Source organism: Vulpes vulpes, chromosome 5, assembly GCF_048418805.1.
Source record: "Vulpes vulpes isolate BD-2025 chromosome 5, VulVul3, whole genome shotgun sequence".
In the NCBI taxonomy this organism is placed as follows: Eukaryota; Metazoa; Chordata; class Mammalia; order Carnivora; family Canidae; genus Vulpes; species Vulpes vulpes.
In genome coordinates, this window is record NC_132784.1 from 111,662,237 (window position 1) to 111,689,136 (window position 26,900).

At 49.0% G+C, this 26,900-nt stretch overlaps 1 protein-coding gene across 5 annotated transcripts in view; it reads right to left on the reverse strand.

The window, feature by feature from the left end:
- Window positions 1-26,900, reverse strand: part of LOC112914300 (carboxyl-terminal PDZ ligand of neuronal nitric oxide synthase protein-like) — a 279,569-nt gene that overhangs the window by 44,557 nt on the left and 208,112 nt on the right. For 4 of the 5 annotated variants that reach the window (XM_072759617.1, XM_072759615.1, XM_072759616.1 and 1 more), the window contains one exon: window positions 24,601-24,674. In XM_072759617.1, the coding sequence (XP_072615718.1) occupies window positions 24,601-24,674 (74 nt within the window). The remainder of the gene's footprint in view (window positions 1-24,600; window positions 24,675-26,900) is intronic. The other variant, XM_025991247.2, reaches the window with a different exon arrangement.

Consider the following 26,900-nt stretch of genomic DNA (forward strand, 5'->3'; position numbering starts at 1 on the left):
CCGGAGTTTTGCAACCCTCCTGGCGTCTCTCCCTGCTTCCCAGCGCCCCTGTGGCCAACCCGTTCTCCTCCTTGCCAGTAAAATGGTATTTTTAAAGCCACAAACTACATCTCACTATTTCCCCTCTAGGAACTTCTCAAAGGCTCCCTACTGCCCTCAGCATAAAGTCCTAACTCCTGGGCACAGCTGCCTTCCCGCTTCCGTCTCTCCCCAGAGTCCTGGCCTACATACACCTGCCGCTGCCACCATGGCGACGTGCCCTTGGAATCCATCAGGACTCGGTTCAGAAGCGCCTTCCTGCCCCCCAATAGGAGCTGCTGCACCCCTTGGGCTCCCCGTGACCACAGCACAGCCCTTGCACCATGACATTTACGCTGGGGCTCCCTGAAGGAAAGAGGACCACGTCCTGGTGTCCCCAGTGCCAGCACGGTAATTGGCCCACGGAAGATTCCTAACACCAGCTGAGGAGGGAAGGAGGCATCGTGCTGTCATTAGTGAGCACCCGAGACGTTGTGGGTCTGGTTTTTCACTGCTCCCCTCCACCCCCAGGCCCGAGGAAGTAAGGTCAGTTAGTTCAGCTGAATCATACCTAAAACTCCTTCCATTTTCGAGTTTTTGATTATCACACCATGCCCCAGGGAACAAGACCTGGATTGAAAACAGGACAGAGTGGATATGACAGAGTGGCAGGCCCACAGGACGGACGGACACGGCAGGCAGCCAGGAAGGGCAGGGAGCAGAGGTTAACTTTCCCTTGGTGGACAAAGCACCTTTCCAGCAAATGTGAGGCCAGCCGGTGTGCGGACACAGTCCCCGTGGACCAGGGCTCTTTGGAGATGGCTCTGCGACCCAATGTGTCATTATTAAAGATAAATAACCAAAAAAAAAAAAAAAAAAAAGATAAATAACCTCCAACCAAAAAAGTCAGCTAATTGGGGATTTAGAGAAGTGTCCACCCACAGAATCAAGTGGTAGAAAGTTTTGTCATGTGACCTCATTCACCAACAAATTAATCATCCAACTGAGTAAGGCCGCAGGTCCCAAATTCCAGATTGAGACACATGTTCCAAGAACCCTTATTTCTCCATACCCTGGTTTTCCTAAGAACTGTGACTGTGTGTGTCGGGGGTGAGGCAGGAGGGGAAGCTAAGACGAGCACTCCAGTGACTAAGGAAAGCCTTTTCCCCTCCTTCATCTTCAAGCCTGGTGCAGTCCTGACCCTGCTTCCAGAAAGTATCGCAATTTTCTGCTTTCAGTATAATTATCAAAGGTGGGATACCAGAGCGGTTCACTGTACTGTGAGATGGTAGTAACAATGATTACTAAGGTTTTGTGAAGTTTTGCTCCCCTTTCACAGTTCTTCAGATTTCTTGTTTTTACTTTAAAACACGCATAGGATTGTAATTTTCACCTGCTAATGGAATGGTTATGCTTTAAAGCTATAGCAAGAGACTTTTCTTTTTTTTTCTTCTTTTTTATATTTATTTATTTATGATAGACATAGAGAGAGAGAGATAGAGAGAGAGGCAGAGACACAGGCAGAGGGACAAGCAGGCTCCATGCCGGGAGCCCGATGTGGGACTCAATCCCGGGTCTCCAGGATCGCGCCCTGGGCCAAAGGCAGGCGCCAAACCACTGAGCCACCCAGGGATCCCCGCAAGAGACTTTTCTAAGGGTTGTTCCATCAAGGACTGAAATAGAAACAGGACCCCGGAGAAACTGCATGTGGAGCTTATCACAGAATTCAGGCTGACGGAGCAATGAAGAACCACCAGGCCCACCACCAACGCCCCCTTCCCCTTGACTATTAATCTAAAGTAAACTTGTTTCTCTCAAGAGCACAGGAGTTAAAACAGAATATTGCAAAGACACCTTGCGTGGTCATCAGGTCTGGACCCAACCCGGCGTCCCCGTCGCTCAGGATCTGTCAGCGACAGACAACTCACTCCCTGATAGAACACCCCCTCTTTGGGACTTTCTCATTACTTGGCAATTCTCGCTTACGTTGATTCGAGATCTACCCACAGGAATGCAGCAGAGGGAGGTGGTTGAAAACTGCTGGCCCGGGTGTGGGACAGACCCGGATCTTAGGCCCGGGCTCGGGCACTTACTGGTGGGAGATCCTGGTCGTCATTTCCCTGTGGTTCTTGGCCAGCAACACGGGGACGATCATAGCGCTGTACCTCACCCTTGGGGTCTGGAGAACGAATGCACGCAGCGAGAGGAGCTTATAGCAGCAAGGGGTCCGTGAACAGTCAACGCTCTTATTACTCCACACCACTGCCCTACATCCACCCTTCGGGGCCTTAGAGAATAAAGCTAATCCTTCTTCCAAAGGGCAACCCCTTGAGTATTTGGAAACAACCGCCATCCTTCTATGTACTCCCCTCGCTGTTAAGCTGACATGTTACCTCTTCTTTTCGAAGTTCTGGCACGGACCCATTTCCATCACTCACTGCTCCAGCGCTTGCACTGGGGGCTATGGGTGAGAAAGATCTGGGCTCAAGTGTTAGCATTTTCCACTTCCCAGCTGTTGACCTCAGGCCAACTCCTTCATTGATGTAACCCCTTTCTCCCTCATTTAATAGGAACATTAACAATCTCTTTGCAGTACTAAGTATTAAAACACCCCCCCCCCCCCACACACACACACATTTAACACAGTGCCCAGCACCCGGCGGGTTGCTTGCCCCAGTCAATAGGAGTTCCCTCTTCCTTGTCAACCTTTTCTGCACATACCCCAACTCTCCAGTGACTCTTTCCAATGCCACAGAACTGAGTCATGTTCCTGGCATCTTTGATAGTGTGTTTTTTTTTTTTTATGTAGTTATAACATCTCACGGCTGCCGCACACTGTGGTCAACCTAGACGCTCAGAGCCGATCTGCACGACTGCTCCCGGGGCAGGTTTCCTAAGTGTACCTGGATGGTCCGTCGTTAGGACTGGCTCCTAGTGATCCTACTCCCTCTTCCAAGCTCTCGTGGACCATCCGCTTAATGATCTCTTCTACAAGTTCACTAGTGTGTGATCCCTGGACCCAGATTTTCCTCCTTCCCAAAAAGTGGGATGGATGTTTCATTCTGGCCATCTTCTTACATCCTCATTGTGACTTATGGTGGTACAATCTCATTAGGACCCCAAGACCCAAGTGCCCGAGGCCCAGATACACTTAAGGGAGGGACACCTGTTTCCTCATGATTTTTAAACATTGGGTTTTCTTTTTTAAAATTTTTTTATTTATGAGAGAGAGAGAGAGAGCACGTGTGCACGAGTGTGAGCATGCTCAAGCACGAGCAGGAGGGAGGGGTAGAGGAAGAGGGAGAAGCAGATTCCCCACTGAGCAGAGAGCCTGATGCAGGACTCAATCCCAGGACCTTGGGATCATGACCTGAGCCAAAGGCAGACACTTCACCGACTGAGCCACCCAGATGCCCCTAAACATTCTGTGCTTTAAGTCACCCATGTTCTGGTGTTTCTAGTTTGAAGATCAGATAATCCTCTACTGAAGAGAGAGAGAGAGAGAGAAATGGAATCCACAGATGTAGAGTGAGGCTTAGGAGCTTCTCCGTGTCCTGTACTACTGTCCCCTGTGGGATTTCTCTCATCCTCAGCCTTTTCCAAGAGCCCACTGCACCCAAAGCATAGCTTGGTCCATCGTGGCTGCTCCTTTGTGCTCACATTTGCTTTTAACCTCTGTCGCACTGTGTACTTTTTAAGGAACACTATATAAAAATACGGGTAGCCGCATGATTTTTCTCCATGGGCTTACATTTTTGGGACCAACTGGAATCACTTATGTTGTACTTCTGTCCTCAGGTGCTCATCCTTTACTGCCTCTCAGCCTCCAGCCCACTGTCACCATCCTTCTCTCTGGATATGATGACCTCTAAAACAGCAGGGTCACCCCCCTACCCAACCTGCTGTTAGGGCTCTGTCCTGCTGTCATCTCCCTGGGCACTGCCTGCTGGCTTTGTAAACTACTGGCTACAGAGAAGGTGAAAAGTCATGAGCAAGGATTCCCGAGTCTACATACACGCTCCTCCCATGCAAGACCCACAGATGTGGAGTCCCACACAAGGGCCCCACACCTCGTCCTGCTCACAGCCTGCTGGCCGCCTGCCACGGCTCAAAGCGCGGAATCCCAGGGCAGAGGGTCTAGACCCAGCATCGGGACCTTGGGCAGTTTTTTTCCTGTTCTCCCAATCCTTGGAATGAGAATAAAAATATCTTCCAGGGTGGTTGTAAAGTTCTGGGAAGGGCAAAGAGAGTGGGTGAGACAGTGGATGGGCAAATAGACTGTACCCCATGACGTGCCGTACAAATATTTTTAAACTGTGAACCTGCAAGTGGAAGAACAAAGATAAATCATCACTGTTCCCTCAATGTCACCATCTCTCTGGAGGGTGAGAGAGGGGGTGTCTCCAGCCAGAAGGCAGCACAGATTTTCCTCTTGATGCCCCAAAGGTATGGGCATTCCTAACCCAAGAGACACCCCACCAGGACAGAGAGAAATGAACTATGACTGGAAAGATAAGTTACCAAGTAACTTGCAAATGGCAGAGACAAAATCCAGTGGGATCTTCTTTTAAAAAAAAGATTTTTGAGTAATCACCACACCCAGTGTGGGGCTCGAACCTATAACCCTGAGATCAAGAGTCCTATGCTCCACCAGCTGAGACAGCCAGGCCCCCCCAGCAGGGTCTTCTCAAGGCCAGACCTTGAGGAAAGAACAAAACACACTGTGACAAGCACTGTGGACTGACGCCAGGACCGCCCCGCTGCATCAAACCAGCTGAGGACGGTGCAGCCGTGAAGGTCTGGTCCTGGGAAGACCCAGGGTGACTCTTGCCCCCAGGAGCAAGGACTCTCCTAGGAAGCTCAGCCACCCTCCCCCAAATGAATGTGTTAACCTCCGAGGGCTTGGGGGCAGTTTTGTGTGTGGGGTGGTAGTTTGGAGGGGGCCCGCTGGGCTCTGCTAGCAGAACCACACAAGGATGCAGAGCAGCCCCGGCGTCTGGCCTGAGCGCAGGTGTCTTCCTCTGCCCAGCAGCCCCGCCGCGATCACACGCTTCTGCACCTCTGTCCCTGGTCGGCACACTTTTTCCATGCTTCTTATTTTTAATTCAATCTTTAGATAAAATTGACCTTTGTGGTGATCATTTTTCTCTCTTATTATTGCTTTGGTCTGATTATCTTTTCGTCTCGCTGAATTCCCCGGGGCTCTTTATCACATCAGCTGGTTCTCTTCTATTACAAATTCCTTCAGTTTCTGTCTTCTTCAGCCCTCACTGTAGCCATTCTCAATGTGAGGCCTGCCTCCCCCAAATGCTTTCTCGGGCTGCTATCTGGCATGGGGGGATGGGGATGAGCTCATGAAATGGTCACCCAGGCCCTGGTGGATCTGGTCTGCTTACTTCACAGCCGTCCCAGGCGCTGGGACACACCGTCCACGGTTCTGTGCGTCCTCACAGGCCTGCACCCCAACGGCGCAGCCTGGGGGAGCCAGGGGCCCGGGCTAGGAGACACCTCGAGTGGCTGGCAAGCCCATCCATTCAACTGCAGGCGGAGAAATGCAAACATGGAGCCCTTCCTAAGGTTTCCTTCAAGGAATAAAAGTATACAAATGTCTAAATTGCTCCTGTGATCTACGGTAGACGTAGGGTAAGAGATGAGCAATCAACTGAGTTTTAAAATCTAGTGTGAGGGACGCCTGGGTGGCTCAGTGGTTGAGCATCTGCCTTCGGCTCAGGGCATGATCCCGGGGTCCTGAGATCGAGTCCCATATCCGGATCCCCGTGAGGAGTCTGCTCCTCCCTCTGCCTCTCTGTGTGTCTCTCATGAATGAGTAAATAAAATCTTAAAAATAAATAAATAAATAAATAAATAAATAAATAAATAAATAAATAAATAAATAAATAAATAAATTCTAGTGCGAGTCAGGAGAACACACATTTCTCTTCTGCTAGTCCAGTTAAGGCAGCCCCGCGGCCTATCTCAGTCAGGTACGTGCTCATACCAGGGCTGTTCCTTCTTATGTCCCCCCTAAAATCTCCCCTGCTATATTTGAGTCAACCACAAAGCATCACACGGCGCTTTCTAAACGCCGAGCGCTGCGATAAGCTAATTTCCTCTTGTTCGGTACTTGACATGCGGCTGACACCGGGCCAGCAACCCTCGGCCAAAATTCCCTCGGAGGCTTCAAGGCTAACGTCTCTCCCATGCTGGTCACTTCCCCCAAATAGCTGCCACCTGCTGTCAGCATTCAGAAACCAAAGGTTAGGGGCGCCTCGGTGGCTCAGTTGGTTAAGCATCCGCCTTCAGCTCAAATCATGATCCTGGGGTCTTGGGATGGCTCCTTGCTCAGCGGGGAGTCTGCTCCTCCCCTTCCTTTTGTGTGCACATGTGCTCTCTATCTGTCCCTCAAATAAATGAAATCTTAAAAAACAAAACAAGCTTTACGCAGGCCACCAATTCTTTCTCTCCTCGATCTCGCATCTGTTAGCTGAGTTTGCACATTCGGCGTGTTCATGTCTTCTGGGGTCAGCTCGTCCTTCCCACACTTCTGAGGACACTCAAGCTTCCTGAAGAACCGCTCTCCTTCCAGAGCCAGAGAGCAGAGCGAAAAGGAGGGGAGTCCTCCCCTTCCCCGTGAACAACGGATCCTCTTGCTTTCAAGACAGGAAACACCTCCCTTCTTCAATGGTATGTGCAGACATGGGTTAGGCACCTGTCTTCCCAATGCAAAAGAAATCATGATCCAAAGTTCACAGTCTTCCTTCCCATGTCTCTACGTACCCTGAGGTCCCTGTGATTTCCTACAACAACAAGGGTGACAGAGCCACAAAGCCTCAGTGGAGGCTACTTCAAGCCACTTAAGACCCCAACCCCATAGTGCTCTCAACCGCAAAATGGCACGAGAAGAGGTTCATGGGATGGTCACGTGTATCAAGTATCAAATGAAAGGACTTATGCATGATGCCTGGCTCAAAAAATCTTCCCCAAATTGATCAGAATATTTGCTAATCTGCTGTGTGTCCCCCATGTGCCAGGCGATGCTCTAATTGCTTTATATATAAAAAGTCATTGAACCCTCACAGCAGCTCATGAGGTAGGTGCTAGGACTATCGCCCTTTTAGAGAGGAGGGAACAGAAGTGTTGCTCAAGCTTCTCAAGATCACACAGCCAGCTAGTCGGTTTGTCACCTAGGGCTGTCATCATAAATGACCACATCTGGATGGCTTAAAACAACCAAAATTTAATCTCTCATAGTTGGGGCGGTCGGGGGGGCAGAAATCAAGGTGTTGGCAAAGTTGGCTCCTCCTCTGAGGGAGGGTCCATTCCATGCCTCTCTCCTGGCTTCCGGTGGCTGCCTGCGATCCTGGGGGCTCTCTGGCTTCCCACTGCACCACATCTGCTGCCCTGGGGCTTCATGCCCCGCCGCCCCCCCCGACTTTGTGCATCCTCTGTGTTTCCCTCTCCAAATCCCCTCTTGTTATAAGGACACCAGTAGGTAGATTGGGGGCCCACCCTGGCGCACTATGACCTCACCTTGTCTGTATTACATCCACAAAGCCCCTCTTGCCAAATAAGGTCATGGTCATGGGTATCAAGGGTGACCCCTTGGACTGATCTTTTCGAGCAGACAATTCGACCCACTATAGTCTCTGGGCCAGAGTCTGAACCCCAGCTGTTAGCCAGGTTCCTAACTCCCACATTGTCTGCTTGTCCACTTAGCTGATTACTAACTGTCACACATCATCTGAATATTACGTTGTCATATTAGTAGTGTTATCTTTCTACCCAGCTAGAAGATGGTGGTATGGCACACTGATGCCACCTAGGAACTCTGCGTTTCCTTACTCTGTTTTGCCAAGGCCTTGAGGCCTTCTTTGGTTCTCTGGTTGCCTATAAATTCATCCTCACGTGGGTAAGATGGTCAGTGGACACTCGGGGGACAGGTGCTCGGTTTCTCTGCTATCCCCGACTGCCCACCTTCCAAGTTTCTTCAAATAGACCAACCCAGGGATACTATAAATGCTCATCCTAGTTCTTCCAAAGGCAGTCCTCAAATGACCCATCAGGAGCTTCCTGGGATCCACCCCACGACCCACTCTGTTCTCTGCTCTCATCTCCTCCCCACCATCACTTGCTCAGCACGTGGGAACCCCATGTGCCTGATGGGAAATGAGGAGAGGGCACCCACTCCCCTTCCCTGGGGCTCAGAGAACCCGGCTGGCACCACCAGGTGCTTCTCTTTCTCTGATTACTCTGACCTGCTCGTCTGATTCCACATCAGAGAAGGTCTGAATCTCAGCTCATTGAAGGCGCTTCCTTCTCAGGACTTGAGGACCAGAGAATGTGGGGTCGGGGCAGGTGTCAACAACCCTACCTCTCACACGCATCCCAGGACAATGTGTCCTACCACAGCTCCCTCCGTATCATGATCTAATGTCTTTTTTTTTTTTTTAAATTATATGGAACCACGGATCTTTACTTCCAGCCCACAAACATCATGGAACAGAATGGGGTGGAAGAACTGACATACACTCCATCTCATTTCAATTTCCAATCACTTTTTAAAAAAGATTTCAGAGAGAGAGGGGGAGAGAGAGAACGAGCACGAGCATGTGCACATGAGCAGGGGAGGGGCAGAGGGAGAAGCAGACTCCCCGAGGAGCAGGGAGCCCGAGTGGGGGCTCGATCCCAGGACCCCGAGATCATGACCTGAGCTGAAGGCAGACACTTCACTGACTGAGCCACCCAGGCGCCCTCCAGCCACTTTTTAATAGTCTTCGGTTTTCCCTTTGGAAGTGTGGGGAAGGGGCAGGATGGGAGGCTGGAGGAAGCCAGGTCCAAGGGTGGAGGGATGGGGGATGGGGGAAGGTGGGAAGGGAAGAAGGTCCTGGCTTGATGAGTCTTTCTTCCTGCTGTGCTGCTGCAAGCTCTTCCCCTCCTTGGTTTCCCCACTACCCAGGGCAGCTGCTGAGGGATCTCCCCACTACCCCAGGGCACTTGGGGTGGAGGGTAGCGTGGCCTGATTTCATTCCAAGAAATGCATTCCTCCTCTACCCACTCCCTCCCCTCTCCACCCCAGACTGTCTTGGGGGGCAGAACAGAGCCTGGTCCACAGCCGGTCCTGCAGGGGCACGGAGGGCTCAGCGGCGAGGGAGCACAGGCCGTGAGCAGAGCTCCAGCCCCGGGGACGCTCCAGGAGGGGCACTCAGGGGACCTGCTGTCTTGAGCAGCACCTTGAATGCCTGGGAGGTGGCGGGGGTGGGGGGGATGCATCAGGCCAGGTCCTGGCAGGAAACAGATAATTGGAGTCATCCAAGGTGTGCTTACTAAGGAGCTACTTACAAAGGTGAGGGCAGAGAGCAGCGAGGGGGGGCAGCGTGGTTCCGAGGGACCCCAGGCCCGAGGAGCTGGGTAGTGGGCGACTGGCTGCCAGCACCTGGAGGCTGAGCCACGGGCCACCATCAGGAGCCCTTGTGACGCTCCTGATGGGACACACAGCCGGCTTCTGCGGGCACTCAGCCTGGTGGGGAGCAGGTCTAGACGAGCAAAGGAAAGCTAGCCATCAGACAGAGGTGGGGGACAATATTCCTTGCAGGGGAAGCTGCACCCAGAAAGGCAGACAGTCAAAAAAAAGGGGGGGGGCCTGGGTGGCTCAGTGGGTTTAGCATCCGACTCTTGGTTTCGGCCCAGGTCACAACTGAGCTGTGTTGGGCTCTGCACCGAGTGTGGAGCCTGCTGGGGAACCTCTCTCCTCCTCCATCTGCCCCTTCCCACTTGCACACATGCTCCCCCCCCCCAGCAAATAAAAAGCACAGTCACAAAATAGCAGAGTGTACTTTTGGCATCAGGAAAGCAGCACACACAGGGGACCAGGAGGTGAGAGCAGAGGGAGGTCACAACCTGCTGCGCGGAGCCCAGCCGTCACCTGTGTGCCCAGGGCACTGGTCGGGGCCCACGCAGGGACAGGGGACTGACATGTTGGCGGTCAGGGCAGTGTGAGGATGGACTGCAGGAGGACACGAGCAGGAGACGGGAGGCCAGAGAGGCTACTGCAATACGGAAGGTGTGGGGGGAGAGGGATATGGACCGGGGGCTTTGCAGGCAGAAGGACCGGACTCCAATGTCTGTCTTGCTGCTTCCAATTTTAAGTCCCTGGGTGAGGCTCCTAATTGTCAAGTTCCAGTTTTCTCATCTGCAGACACAAACATCATGGGAACTAGCCTGGGTGAGGCAGGTGCCAAGCACAGGGCAGGGTGATGGACACGGCCTGCTCTTAGGCAGTGCACGGGCTGTGCAACCAGGCCGATGGGCCTGAAGTCCAGGCAGGAAAAGCTGAAGGTCTACCTAGGGCGGTGGCAGTGGTGCTGGGTGGCAGGACGTGCATTTCTCTGGATGTGAGGGTGAAGACGGGGGACCTGGGGGACTTGGCTGCTGAGGTGGGGGCACCAAATGCCAACCAGATCAAGGGCCGCAGAAGCACGAGAAGCTGAGGGCACAGTGACGTGCTGTGGGTTCTGCACATGTCACACTGACGGGCCACCAGGGCACTCGGAGAGCCTGGTGGCGAGACCACAGAGAGAAGGGATCCGGGGGCGGGGGGGTGCACAGACTCCGCGGCCCCCAGAACGCAGAGGGTGGCTGCGGTGTGGGAAGCAGGAGCAAGGGGGACGGAAGAGATGCAGCTGTTAGCAGAGAGGAGTCGGGGTGGGGGTGGGGGGACAAAACAAAACTGAACCAGCAGGAGGAGACCAGAAGATAGAGGAGGAATGCGGGAGGAGGGCCTCCAGGAGGCGGTGTAGGTTTTGGACACAACCACCCTGCAGGCCTGGCCGGGAAAGGACAGGATAAGAGGCCTGCTTCACTTCGGGAGCACCTTTTCTTTTTAGGATGGCAAAACCGGAGCCTATTTATAGGCTTAAAAAAAAGAAAGAAAGAAAAAAAGAAAGAAACAAATAGCCTCCAGATCTGGGGGGAAATAGAGGGAAAATGAGGTCTCGAGACCCAGACCAGACGGCGGGGTCCGGGGTCCGGGGCCCGCAGGGAGGAGGCTCCCAGGGCCAGGCCTGCCCAGGCTTGTCCCCTCTCCCTTGGAGGCGGGGTGTCCCGGTGGCCTGCGCGTGCATAGGAGTCTGTGGCCGAGGCAAGGGCTCCGTGAGAGGTTCTTCTTCTCCCTTCTTCTTCTCCTTTTTTTTTTTTTTTTTTTTCCAGTCAAGCATCCCGGTAAAGCAAAGGCTGATTTAACTGCTCCCACCTGCGCTTTACCTGCCGATTAATTCCTTCCCTCTGTATAGGGCGAGGACACCTGCCAGAGGGGGACCTGGACGCAAAGGACAGCACGTGCAGCCAGAAAAAGTCCAGAAAAGTCCGCTGCAGTCTTCTGGGAGCAGAGATGTGTGCGGATTCATCCTGGGCTCACGGCCCCAGGGGAGGGGCTCCTGGAAATCCCAGGGGGAGGCCTGGCCAGGGCCACTGGGGGTTCTCCTGGGACCCGGTTTCTGAGCACTAGCAGCTCCTCTCTTACACGCAGCCTGTCAGACTCCTCTCAGCTATGGCATCTGACGGGCTTAATTGTTTCCTTAGGGCTTTGTCCTTCCCATCAGTGAACAAAGGCGATTGGCAGGGATTTGGGTTTAGCTCTTGATATTTAAAACAAAACACCACCACACCAAAAAAACTTACAAGAGAGATGTTTGTGTTTACGTGTGTGCACATGCATGCCCATGTGTGTGCACACGCATATGTATATTTTCATCAGCCCTTGGGTGTCAGGGTAGCAGAGGCAGGTCAGACCACTGGCCGACTGCCTGGGGGCCACTCCAGGAAGGAAACGCACCTACGATACCCCCCCACTTCTCCAGCAGTCGGGACCCCCCAGCGACGAAGTGCTAACGGGCCACAATGAGCAGCGACGAGCTCACGTGCAGGTGGCACCCAAGAGAGATTCTCTTCTGAGGCTGTTCTTGTTCTGCCCCTCCCAAACCCCCCCTTTTTTTGAGGCCGCTGTTAAAACCAAGATGAACACATCCACTGTTTATTATGGTTTCATTTCTCCCACCCGCCCTCGGGTGGTTATGAATTATCAGCAAAAAAGTGCAACAAACTGGACGAGACATAGAGTCAAAGGTCAAGATAACGCTCGGAAAAAGAGGACTGGCCTGTCCAGCAAGGAGCTGACTGTGCAGCAGCAACAGGACAGGGCTGGCATCTCCGGCCAACTTGAGGAAGGAGGGAGTATATTTTTAAAGGTGGTCTTGATTTGTGGTTAATCCCACAGCACGAAGAGAGGTTTGGCCTGGTCCCTGAGCGGCACTAAGCAAGGTCACGTGACCTCTTGTGTGTTCGCTCCCAACTCAGTGCTGCCTTTTGAATAGTCACCTGTGTGCTGGTCACTATCTCCTATTAGAACATATATTCTCGGGACCCCTGGGTGGCTCAGCGGTTGAGCGTCTGCCTTCAGCCCAGGGCGTGATCCTGGAGACCCGGGATCGAGTCTCACATCGGGCTCCCTGCATGGAGCCTGCTTCTCCCTCTGCTTGTGTCTCTACCTCTCTGTGTCTCTCATGAATAAATAAAATCTTAAATATATATATATATATATTCTTGATGTTAAGGCTCACATTTTTTATCCCCTCCCCAAATACCTTCACACATGAGTGGCATTCAGTGCTCAACAAATGCCTGCAGACTGGTTGGTTGGTTCATCCATCCATCCATCCATCCATCCCATCAAATCCTAGGTAAAAGTCCACAGAATAAATGTACCCTCTTCCTGAGAATTTTGCAAAGATTTAACAAGAAAACAATCTGATTTAATAAATATGTATTGAGCACAATTATGTGCAAGGCAGCAGTCGATAGGACATAAAGATGAGTAAGAGTAGCTCCTACTATAAACCAGAAGACAGATAAATACCCATAGTACTGGGATGAACTTAAGGACTATATAGCCCTGGGGTCCAAGGAAGAAATGGAAATCAGATCTCCACCGGGGGGGTGGGGTTGAAAGCAGGAGAGGGACAACTGGGTGGGCTCAGTGGTTGAGCGTCTGCTTTCATTTCAGGTCATGATCCTAGGGTTCCGGGATGGAGTCCTGCATCGGGCTCCCTGCTTCTCCCTCTGCCTGTGTCTCTGCCTTTCTCTGTGTCTCTCATGAATAAATAAATAACATCTTTTTTTTTTTTTAAAGCAGGAAAGAATTCCTGGTAGATGTAGTATTCAAAATAAACCTTAGAATTCTTATTCAAAAACTTGACAGACGGGTTCCCGACCCCAGCAGATTTGACCAATCATGGCTTGATCATGTCTGCCACCAGCCATTGGGAAAGGCTGACATTCCCCCACAGCTGCTCTCAGGGTCTCCCCATTAAGGGTGTGGACACTTGCAGACAACTCAGCTTTTCTCATCCCTTATTTCCTGAACCCTATGGATAACCCTCGGGGGAAGGGGGTGGCTCCCAGTCATCCTCATCTCCATGGTCGGAGGTCCATGCTAGCAGGAAAGCAGCCCAGGCTCACAACTGGCTGGACCCTTCCTAGCAGTTGGGCATCATCATCCTCCTAACCATGCCAAGATGCAAGAGGGAGCCAAGAGGGCTTCCCAGCCAGGATCAAGGGGCAGGGCAGGACACAGAGCGTCTAGACAGGTGCGTGGTGTAGAATGCCCAAGTGACCACCATGGGATGACCTGGGACAGAGTCTGACTACAATCCTGGAGGCTATTAGGGCTGGTCAGACAAGGGCTATGGTTCCAGACCAAGAGCAGTCTTTACTTGCCTTTGGAGTTCAGACTGGTCACCCAATGGCCCTTCCATCCCAGTGTCAAACACAGACCGTATACCAACACTCCCGCATCCATGTGAATCCCAAAACACCTACAGCACCACAGAGACTCCTCCTATGCAAATCCTCTCCCTTTATGTGATCTGAAACCCACCGATACAAGATTGGTTTGTTTTAAAGACCATGGCTCCTCTAAACAAGATGCAAATGCCTCTTGTGCTGACAAAATAAACTCGACTAATCATTCAAACATTAAATGATTAAGCAAGCTAGATTCTTTTTCCCCCTACTCCTACTGGAGGACGTCCAGTGATAAACCTTCCCGGCTCGAGAAGCAAAATATTCAAGATAACTAAACGATTATTGGCACCAGTGGATCTTAGCTTGGAGATGATAAATCACAGGACTCAGTGGTACATGAAGCGCCCACAAATTCAAAATTCTGCAAGTATGTCCATGAATGTACTGTTCCAGGAAGAAGAACCAGTTTTATCAGATTCTCAGTAGTGTTCATATCATGCTTCTGAGAATCAGACCTTCCTATGGATGCCCAGGCCAGTGTCTACCTGGTGGTAGGGCAAGGAGTCAAGGGAAGCAGTGCTGGTTTTACCTTGCATACACTCTCTCATCTGAGCCTCTTCAATACTTTGCAAATTCTCTTTCTGGACTCCCTTTATGCATGTAAGGAGGAAAAAATGAAACAGTAATGGAATTTCAAAGTAAGCAGTCACTTAGATCTAGAACTGGGACCAGGCCTGGTTTATCTGTTCCCCTGGTTCTTTCTCCACAGGGTGACTCTGCCCGCCCCCCCCCACCCGGGTAGACAGTGTTTAATTACATGAAGTTTTCTAATGCTGGCCTAATTGGAGTTTCCATCGTTTGTGTAAAAGATGTCCTCTAAGGCCTGGCACAGATACCCCGATCTGGAGGTTTAACTTTGATCATTCTGGTGGCTCTTGGGTTTTCTGCTGTACGTTGTTATCTCTTCACTACCCACCAGCTTTGCAATTCAGGGCACCAAGAAAATAAGGAAGCTTAAAGCCCGTTTGAACGGAACATTTTAGGACAAACGAGGGGATCCAGCCTGCCCTCACTTTGTCACGTAGTATGTATGGAGCACCCACTCCGTAGGAAGGACCCTTCCAGGCTCCTGGGATACAGTAGTGCACAAAATACGTGTGGTTCTTGCCTTCACGCTGTGATACAATTTTCTATTCTTGTGCCATGATTGAATTTAATCAAGTGGGATTCACCAGAGGCAGACAGCCCTGGTGTCTGGAAAAGGCAGACGTAAAATTACCAAAGATTCAAGTAGGGCTCACTGGACGGGCCCCTCCCACTACCCTCCTTAAACTTGGTATTTCTCCCTCATTTCTGCTGTGTAAAGATGGTCACCAGTCTGAATGGTCCAGACCTAAAACAGCCCACAGACTGAGCCCCGTCTATGCTTCCAACTGCTGTCAGCCCTGTGGTCGGGTCTGCGCTATGTCCTGATCACTGGACAAATCTCTCCCCCGTCCACCTGCCCGCATCTCTCTGCATGTGGGGTGTTGCTCTAAAACCCTTCTGTCAACTGTCACTCTGGAACTGAGAGTCGAAGGTGTCACAGGGGGGCTGTAAGCAGAGGTGTGGAAGGAAGTCCTTGGTATAGGACTGCGAGAAAAACAGGCTCATTGTAGAACTCTGTGCAGAATCACAGCAAACCGGATCTTGGAAAAACATCAGCGTGTTTGCATATTTGCATATGGAACGGCACTAGAGGAAACAGGGGTTGAAGGAAGAACATTTGACGTCTTCCTTTCTAAAGCTTCTTCACCACTTTATTTTTAGGGACAAGCATGAATTATTTGGTCATTTGAAAACAACTGCCTCAACCACATTCCTCTGAACACTTCCTGAAAACCGTCACGGAGAGAAGCAGGCACCGTGGGGACCTTGCAGAGACCAGCTATGCCTCATGTGTCTCTGTATCCACACGGGGCACGTCGTGACCTCCGAGTGGAAGAGACAGGAGCAAGGACCGAGGAGGAGGTAGGTCTTGGACATGAACGTGTGCATGTGACACGGAGCCCCGAGGCCGCGCAGGAATGATCAGGAGTAATGGGTCAGCAGGCCCTCGGGGGGACTCACAGTGCATCCCATGTGGTATTAAAAATTATTTTTAAATTTTTATTAATATCTAATATTTCTAAAAAATTTTTAAATATTTTTATTTGAGAAGCAGGGGGAGAGAGAGAGAGTGCGTGCACATGGGAGGGAGGGGTAAAGGGGGGAGGAGAAACAGATTCCCCGCTGAGCAGGGAGCCTGACGCGGGGCTCCATCCAGGACCCCGGATCACGACCTGAACCGAAGGCAGGTGCGTAACTGATTGAGCCACCCAGGGGCCCCGCACCCCATGTCTTTACCAAGACTTCAAGCTCCAGGGACTGTGCCAAGCCCACGAAGGGGCGTGCAGACTGAAGTGCAGAACCTGCTTCCGAGGAAAGGTAAAGGATGGGAACAGATAAAGAAGGCATCAGACTAACGAAGGATTGAAAGCAATAGAAAGGCAGGCAGAAAAAACGAAATGAGAGGAGAAAGGAGGGGCGGCGGGTGTGGAGCTGCAGGGCCTGCACCAGCAGGCAGAGCAAGTGGTCTCCACCAAGCGGTGGAAACCAGAGTCAGACCTCGATGACCTTCAGGGTGACGGGCCTGGGCCCTGGGAGGGAGCCAAGGGTTGGCAGGTGTGCCCTTGGACAGGGCAGGTGATCTCAGGGTAGGCGGGGGAGATGGGGAGGCTGGGGAAGGAAGGGCTGGCCACGGCCCACGGTGGGGACACAAGTGACACTGGGTCCAGAACACAGGAGGGCAGGGCCCAGAGCCACGGGGGGCAAGGCCACAGGAGATGGGGGTCACTGAGCAAGAGGGAGGTGTACACAGCTCACAGGTAGAAGCGGGTGAGCAGGACGTGGCCCCAAGTGGAATTCATGCCAGGGGTGAATAAGGGACGGCAGAGCAGCCCTGGGGAGCTGAAGCCAGAGCATGAATGATTCGCTCTTTCCTCTCTCAGTTCCTAAGCCCCTCCATGCGTAAAATTGGATAATTCCCACTCATGCATATGTATGAAGAGGCAGCGTCTATGGAAGATTCTGGCAGTAGAGGGAATAAGAGCATCATCTCTGTGCGACACATGACTCGCAGAGGTGACGGCCACTCCCATCCCCCAGACAGGCTGGCCCAGGAAAGACAGGAGAAGCCTGGGAGAGATCTACAGGCCAGGCTGCCGCCAGGTCCCTGGCAACCATCTAGCAGGGGCCCCTCCAGCACCTTCTGTGCGGGGACCTGGAGGAGGCTCGATGTTACAGATACATGGAAGATCCAGACAGTCACCCTGTCCCTTGTCCGTCATGGGGCACACATGAGAGCTCGGTGCGTAAGCTCCAGGACTGCTCATCCTCCTCTGACCTCCTGTGACTCGGGTACCCGGGCCCCCTGCCATACTCCAGTGGCGATGGAGCGAAGGGAACGCGTGCCGGGGTTTGAGGTGGGGACACGGGCATCTGGAGGTTTGAAGGGAGGGAGTCTACAGCGTGGAATCATCTCCATCGGGGAGGTCTTGGTCTGACTTTGCAGGGACAGCCTGGATGTTGGAGAGCCACCCTTAGGCATCCTGAGAGCTTTCTTGGCTCTACAAAACCACAGGGCAAGTAATTGCTACCTCGTCTATCTTCTCTCCTAATTATGGGACTCTACCTGTATATTACAGGTTAGGGTAGTATCTGATTCCATTAAAAAATAATGCTTAAAAATAATGTGCATCTTTAAAACCTTCTATTTTAATCCCCATGGGACCTCATCCTTCTGCCTTCATAGGGCCACTATCATTGCTTTTAAGAATGTAAAGTTGTTTGACTCCACTGCTAATTTCCAATTTGTGGCACCGCGGTTCTCCTTTCTTTCCCCACCAAGAGACTGGCAGACTCTGACCCCTCCCTCCCGTGAACCTGCTCCTGTAGGAGTCACCATATGTTCCACCTGCTTCTTCCTTCCTTTATGCTCTTTACTGGTGGATGCTCTTTTCATTTATTTGCAAGTCTTTAGAAGTGCTGCCTAGGGTTTTTTTTCTACCTCACTTTCATAAAATCAAAGTATGAGAGGATACTTCCTAAGCTTTGGCACTTAAAAAAAAATATGAACGGTTAAGATTTATTTACTTTGAGAAAGAGAGAGTGAGAGATCATGGGCTCGTGTGGGGGGAGGGATGGAGGGAGAGAATCTTCAAGCAGACTCCCCCTAAGTGAGGAGCCTGGCGTGGGGTTCGATCTCACAGCCCCAAGAACCACAACCTGAGCTGAAATCAAGGGTCAGATGCTTAACCGACTAAGCCACCCAGGTGTGCCAAGAGTGATCTTTGCAGCTTAAAGGTACGTTTTGTTACAGCTCAATTATTCTTTATAGTTCTTCTGTTTAAATCACTGTGTGAGTTCTGTCTTCTGATTGGACCCAGACTGATAAACCACTGCTTTCCTCGGTGCCCAGCACGACAAACAATACACATCAGAGCTCTCCATGCAGCCTTTCCTCCCTTCCCCAGCTAGCCCTGAATAATTTACCTCTGACTTGGTCAAAATCAAAGCGTGGCTCAATGAGGAGGGCCCTAAACCAGAACGCGCTTCTTCTAGTGTCTGATCTCGCCAACTGCTTGCACGTTAATTAATGACATTTCTGAGGACTGGCTGGACACCCAATGGGGACCCTACTTGGTTTGATCCTCTACACTCAACACCAGAGAACTACTTCCAGTCTAGCTCCGGAAGACTTCAGGTTAATTAATCTATTTCCTTTGGTTCAAAAGAAGGATTGTCATTTGTGGTTCTGGCCACTAGAGTCAGAAATCTTTGGGGGACTGATCATTCTTTCAGTGCCCAATAAGACTGAAAAGAAACCAAGGCAGAACTGAACTTCAAAAGCACAGACTTCTATAATGGTACAACTACTCCTGTGCTATTTTTTAACTTAAAAAAAAAAAAAAAAGCATGCTGATTAAAGCAGAAAGGGTAAAATAAGCATGTTAACCAAGGAAGTGAAATGTGAAATAAGGAAAAATTAAACACGAAGCCTTCATTTTTTAGGCCTAGTCCTGTTCCATTCAACACCCTTATCATGTCAGTGACTTGGATGAAAATGTTCTTATTAAAGTTACTTAACCAAAAGCTCAGAGGGACAGTTAAGCTGTCACACCCCAGCGTGATGGCTTTATACTGGGTCAGCTCTGCTAAGCTAAAAGTCAACATTCCCTTTTCTGTAGAGCCATGGTGTAGGACTGCTCACGAGAGAAACCTGTGTGGGATCTGGGAGGTGTAAAATGAGCAGGAGCAACCATGCTCTGAAGGGTCATCCCTGGCTAGAGCGAGAAGAACTGGACATCCGGGTACCGGCCAGCCTCACGTGGCCTCTCTCTGCTGTGCGCCACATCTGGCTCCCCTTCATAACCACCAGCCCTGCTGAACACCCTCAGATCCAGGCCCCTGGTCAGAAACTTCTCAGCTAACTAGAAGGCAACAGCCAGGAAAAGTCAACAGCCTTCCACAGACCTCTGCCCCTGTCCCATCTGCTATTCTGCTCTGGCTCATAGATGCTCCTGGGGTTCCAAAAACTCTTGACTTATAAGCCATACCTGGGCTGGCTAATGACTACTCTAGGGTCTTGTCTGGACCTTTCACTTTCCGGCTTCAGCTGCAAAGGTGTAGGTCCAAATTTGAGAACAACTTCCTTAGGCCTTGACACTCTCAGTGCGTACTTCCCTACTGAACTCTGATTCATTAAAAAAAATAATAATAATTAAATAAAAAAATTAAAAAATCGAGCATTCTGAATGAGTTCAGATAAGTTATACCTCACGTAACAACAACATATGTAAATTCTCGTATTGAGGCTGAAAAATAAAATAGCAAGAACTGCAGAAATAAAGAATGAGTAAAAAAAAAATCTGGATTATTCGTTTTTTTTTTTCCAAATAAAATGTAGGTACCTAAACATCCTAGCATAATAAATATATGTATAAGTTATCATTGCTTTTGTAATACTTTAAGTCAATCTGTGACCAAAAATTAGATTAAAAGTCCAATTTTTAAACGCACACACACAAATCTGGCTTAGAGACCATCATATAATCCTAAAGATTCTGGACAGTAAATTCACCACGACCTAGGTAGGACCTTAACACAGTTTGTTAAATAAGCAAAATATAGTATGATCTTTTTCTTTACAAATGAATGCAAAACTGAGCATCATGAGGGTAAAGTCATCTCTACATCTTACACTGAGAAGACAGCATCTGGGAAACTGTATTAAATTCTGTATTAAATTCTAATATATCTTAAGGGGAAAGAAATTATGTGTTCTAAAATCAGGAAGTCTAGGTAAAAATATAATGAAGAATGGCTTCGGGAACTTTAGGGAAATAAGATCTCTGTATTTGTGGCTCCAGAGACGAGAGCTAAGATCAATGGACAAAACTCACATAAACACAGTGAGGAGCATGGTCACAGCGATCAGGGCAGGGGGCAGAGGCATCCTGCGATGGGGGAGGCTGGACCATGTGGCCACCACAGTGCTTCAATGTCATAAAGTCCCAGGACTTTAGAGGTCACCTGGGGCTTGGGGAGAGGGAAATAAGGGGTCTTTGCTGATGGGCACAGAGCTCCTATTCTGAACAATGAAAAAGTTTTAGAAGGTGGTGGTGGCCACACAACACGGTGAGTGTGATTAATGCCATGAGTTCGTACGCTTAAAATTATTACAGTGGCAGGACACCTGGGTGGCTCAGTCGGCAAAGCATCTGCCTTCAGCCCAGGTCGTGATCTGGGGGTCCTGGGATTGAGCCTCATGTCATCGGGCTCCCTGCTCAGGGGGGAGTCTGCTTCTCCCTCACCTGCTGCCCTTCCCCCTGCTCCTCTCTCTTCTCTCCAGTAAATAAAATCTTTCAAAAAATTATTAAAATGGCACATTTTATATTTCGCCTCAATATATATATATATAAAAAAAACCATGACTATTATTCGAGGGGAGAGATGCAAAAAATTTAAATTTAAAATGTAAGCTAACAAAAGAGGAGCCTGTTACTGATGTGGTGAAGGCATTTCTTTTGGATGGGAAGAAAGCACCGCGCCACAAAGGAGTTTTCTGAAAGCGAATGCTGGGGGAGTCCAGTGTTTCATGAAAGCCATCAGCAATTATGTATTCTGCAGCAACGCCAGTCACACCAGAGGGGTTCCTTAGGGGCAGAAACGGTCCCTGAGAAAAGCTCATTTGTGAATGTTACCGTGTTATCATGATGACAAATGTTCTTACTGATGATGAAATGAGATATACCGTTTAGAATAAAGTCCTCCTTCATCAACTCCTAACACACAAATTTACATGTACAGAGACCAAAAACACCCAATTTAATACACAAAGGGGGAAAAAGGATCTAGATGCCTGGGACAGGACTGGCGAAGCTTCATACCTTTGTTCATAAATGCAGGCTGCTGAATTCTGACAGATGAGAAAGATATCCACGAGATACCTACAACCAGAAAATCTGCTGTATGGGTTTTTTTTTCCCCCTGTGGGGAGAGGGGTCGCCAAATAGAACTCAGGGTCATGAGTTCAAGCCTCACATTGGGTGTGGAGCCTACCTTGAATTAAAAAAAAAATTTAATTCACCTAAAAATTTAAGATTTTTTAATGTTTTCCACCCCTCCCCCACCAAAGAGCATGTTTATTCTTAAAAGTGAAGGAAAAAGGTCATACCATACTTATACTAATTGAAAGAAATCTTTGAAACAGAAGAACGTCTAGAAGACAGACTACCTGATTCCAAGATTATTTTATTAAGCTACACTAAATAAGACACCATGGTTCTAGCATCAAGACAGACAACTGGATGGATCGAAGAGAATAAAGACTTTGAAACAAACCACACAGCGAGGGACAAGAGATTTTCAACAGAGGTACTTCAGCTGAGAAAGAACAGTCTTTTCACCAAATGAGTCTGGAACAACCGGACACCTGTTTGCAGGAGGAAAAACAGAAACTTTGACATATCCCTCTTCTTAAAAAAAACGAATCAGAGTAGATTAAACACCAAAATGTGAAGCTCAGAAGAAAATCTTTGCAACCCTGAGTTAGCCAAAGATTTCTTAGAGGACACACAAAAAAATTGGTAGTTTGGATTTCACCAAAATTAAACTCTGTCCTTCAAAAGACACTATTAAGAGAAAAGTCCAGCCAGACTTGGAGAAGATATTTGCAAACCACACAGCTGATAAAGGATAGGTATTCAAAATTCGCAAAGAACTCTCAAAACTCTGTGAGAAAACGAAACACCCCAATCAAAACTGGGCTAACGACTTGAACAGATGCTTCACAAAAGACAGACAAATGGCATCTGAGATGAAAAGATGCCCAAGGTGATTAGTTACTAGGAAATGCAAATTAAAGCCCTCGTGAGATACTAATACACGTCTATCTGAGGGGCTAAAATTAAAAAAAAAAAAAAAAAAGCCAACGATACCAGATGTTGGCAAAGATGTGAAGGACTTAGAGGTCTCAAACTCCCTTGTGGTTCTACCGCTTGGGAAAAGTGTGGCTGTTTCATTAAAAAAACAAAATCCGTTGGTTAAGCGTCTGCTTTCGGCTCTGGTCATGATCCTGTGGTCCTGGGATCGAGCCCCACGTCAGGCTCCCCTGCTTCTCCCTCTCCCCCTACCTGCTCATTCATACTCTCTCTCACACACACACTCTCTCTCTCAGATAAATAAAATCTTTCAAAACAAGAATAACTCCCCTCCCAAGAAAAAACCCACCATATAATCAGCCATTCTACTCCTAGGTATTTACCCAAGAAAAATGAAAGTGTATGTCCATATAAATACTTGCAGTGAACAGTCACATAAACTTTTGTAAAAGCCCCAAACTGGAAACCACCAAAATGTCCACCAACATTCAAATGGCCAAGCACAATGAGTTATACTCATACAGTGGAATACCATTTAGTAATAAAAAGGGATAAGCTATTGCTACATACAATGACAAGTAAGGATTCTTAGAATAATTACAATTAATGAAAGAAGCCAGGCCAAGAAAAAGGATATGCTGTATGACGGTACACAAAATTAAAACAAAAAACACCACACACACACACACACACACACACACACACACAAACAAAACAAAACAAAACCAAAAAAAACCACCACAAACTCATCATAACAATAGAAAGGAGATCCTTAGATCAACTATGCCTCACAATAAAGCTATTATAAAAAATACATAAAATCAAAAAAAAATACATAAAATCGATAGCCTGTTTGGGCTATGTTGTTAAAACTTTGGGCAAAGTCCTTCCTCTCAACCAAGGAAAGGTTGACTCAAGGCCATGAGTGGCATCCGCAATGAGCTGGCTTTGTATGTATACGGTGCTGTGCCGGTGCCCGCTGTGGAAAACAAAAACAAAACCACCCCCCCAGGAAATTCTTCCTTTTACAAAATGCAAATGACAGGGGCTCATCCATTCACATTCCTCAAGCCCAGCTCTGATGCAATCTGTTTCTTGAAGCCTTTCCTTATCACTCAAGTAGAAAGTGATTATTCCCTCCTGTGAATCACCATAACACTTAAGTTAATTTTCAGGTGTCGAGTACATTTTTCCATTCACCCATCACACTTTTATTAAATGATGCATCTAGGCCAGACACTGGCTTGGTGCTAGAAATATGAAAGGGAGCTGGGCACGGTTCTTCCCCTGCAAGAGCCTCATCATCTACTGGCAAAAGACCTTTTTTTAAGTGACAGTAACACACTGTACCACTTGTTTCCACAAACATTTAGAAGTACAACAGGAACCCAGAGAAAGAAATTCATGTTGTCAGACACCTGGTCTTGTGCCTCAGTGATCTACTTCCTTCTAGACTAACAGTCTCAGAGAAGGAGGGACCACGACCTACTTTAGTCATCCACTGAATCACCTAGCACAGCTCCTGGCATGAGTGTTTTCACATTCGTTATATTTCCTTGAATGAATAGAAATCCCATTTCACAGGCATCCACTCTTTGACGAGAAGACAGGGCCGCCATGTTGCCAACTTGTCAGTTGAGTCCCAACCTTTATCCGTTTTGTTGACCAGAGCAAGTCATTTGACTCTAGGTTCCCCCAAATCCCAAAGGAAGAGCTAACACCCATTCTGTCACTGAAGAAAACAGGGAGGAGGTAGGGGTGGGGTGGGTGGGGCTTGGTCAGCAGAGTCCAGGACACCAGAGTAACCCCGGTGAATCAAGGTCCTGCTGTGGGTCCAAGGGGGCCCTGGCGCTCCGTACTGTGGCCACCAGGTACTCCTCTGCCCAGGGAGTACACATCTAATCTCTACAGGAATCCTATTGGTCTCGTTGCGAAGGCAATTTCCAGGGACTATATGTGTCTTTCTGCTTTCCCAAAAGGTCACAACCCCTCTATCTGTGCTCAGTTTCTGAGGTGGAACAGATATGCAAGTATGAAATTTCAGTTGAGATAAAACTAGCACAAATTAGAAAAGTCTCAAAGTACAACCAAAGGATTGAGACTAGACACCAAGTAGAAATCCTTTGTAGTTTCTAGACAGTGCAATTGAACCGAAGAAGAATCTTCCTCAAAATCTTAGAGATAAGGGAGACTGGCTTCTTGTACTTACACGTATGGAAACAACAGGTCGCAGAAGGGAAAAGCAGTAGAAATTTCTTTGAATTTACCTGGCTCCACCGGCCCGACAGCTCCAGGGGACAACAGGTGAGGACGGGGCTCTTACCTGTATATAGGGTCCTGCATCACCAGCATCTTGCTCTCATCCCATGTCCACTCCTTTTTCTGCAATAAAAGAAGCTGTAAATGAATAAGTTAGGCTTGTCCTCCGCTACAGAACCAGGGCACACGGTGCACTACTAATATGTATGCAAACACATGCACCAGCTCCCGGCCTGACGACTTCTAAGAGGTCTGGAGCTGAGTGCTCCAGGGGACAAGTGGCAAACGTCATGTCTGGTCTGTTCAGGTTCCTTCCAGCACTTCAAGGACAGTGTCTCTCCAGGGCACACAGGGCAGGTGGGAGCCGGGGCCACCCCAGAGGACCAGAAGCACACTCCAAGTCACAGTTTCATGGAGCAATCGCCAAGGGAAGACACAGAGGCGATACATCACTCATCACAGAGGAGTGGGAGAAGCAGGAGGAACAAAAGAGAGGAGGCCGAGCTGTGAAGGATACTGTGGAAAGCAAAAGGAAATGCAGCTCCCACCCTCCCTTCCTTAAAGGGGAGAACGTGGGATTCAAGCCTGGTGAGGTACCTAGTACATCTGTAGTTACCCAGGAGGATGGTCCTGCTGGCTGTGGACCTAACTCAAAGGAGATCCCCCCCCCACCCCGGGTTGCTGGGGAGGTAGACAGGGATGGGAATGGGATGAGGGGTGGGGTGGGATTCAGGGGCCATACAAGAGATGAAGTGTTTGATGAGGTGGGTACCCCCCGCCAAGTGTGTTGAGGAAGCAGTTGGTCAGCGGCCACCACGGCTCCCAGGTCCCACCCCCAGGTGCAGGGACAGGCCCCCAGCTGGGGCCAGGGGGAGACTCTACTCAGGCCCTTCCGAGACATGAAGCAGCTTTACTCACACACAACGCTGGCAGACACGGCCACCCCCCCCCGTGCCATCTCATCCCCCAGTTTCAATCCCAATCCAGCCTGCAGAGGTGGATTTTCCACAGGTTGACAAGCATTCAACATCAGATGCTGTTTTACAGACAAGAAAACTCAAGCTCCGAGAACTAGCTTTTCAAAAGTTGCCTCCCTAAGCATGGCTACTCACTGCCCTGCATGATTTTAACGTACGAATGGCCCGTTTGGAGCAAACACAGAAACAAGGAGACCACATCTTTTTCTAAGTGAGAACCCTCCAGATGTATAAAGACAGCCAACCTTCTTCTTGATACCAAATCATCTCAGGCTTTGCAAACATTCCTCGCCAGACAAGTCCCTGGCTGACCCTCTCTGTGTACCCATATCACTTGCCAGCGTCCCCCCTCGAAACCTGGTACTCTGGCCTGAATCCCTTACTGATTTACACGTGGTGGGATCTGCAGAGGCACGTTCGTGTCTACGTTCCAGCTGTGATACCCCTCTTAGCCCAGCAAGGACGGGTTGATAGTATTTTTTAGCTGCCTTATAACCTTATAATTGGCACACACTGGGCCAGTTTCCAATGGACACACTGAGATTTTTCAGGGGGACAGCAACTCATGCCTGTTTTAAACACGCAGTATAAAAAAAATAATAAACACGCAGTATACGTGTTCACCATGGGAATTCTCTTAAGAGCAAAATAGGATGCTTGAAATATGGTTTGATTTGGGGGCAAATTGAAATATAAATATTAAATAATTAAATGTTAAGTTCAATCACATCTCTACCTATGACCACGTATGTCGCCCAAAGTCTTCATTCAATTCAGGTAGCAATGTTCAGAAAGCACCTCTTTTCTGCTGTTGAGCCCATTCATTTGGATTTTTATTTCAGCAGCCATAGGTTTTAGGTTCTATTATTTCCATTTGGTTCTTCTTTCTTCTATTTCTTTGCTGAGACTTTCTAACTCCTGTGTCAAGAGCGTAACTGCTCATGGAAGTATTTTTACGACGGCTGCCTTAACAGCCTTGTCAGACAAATCCAACATCTGTCATCTCGGTATTGGCATCTCTTGACTCTTTTATTCATTTTGTTCTTTTATTCATTTTATTCATTTGAGATTTTCCTCAATTTCTGGTATGTAATTGAGTGACTTTCAATTGAAACCTGAACATTTCAGCAGATACATTTAAAAGAGATACCAGCATCCATAGAGGATATCCTGATCAAAAAAATAAACTTTTCACCTAACCTATTTTCCTTTTCTGAAAATTGGATTAAAATCTAGTCCTCTTCCTTTAAAGATTTTGCACTAATCCTTGGATGCATCCATTAACTCTGTGAAGGGATCAGAACATTATCAAGATAAGCCAAAGGGTCTGGGGTAGAGTGGACTCTCCAGTATCCTTTCTATGCCACCATCTTTCAAATAAGACCCT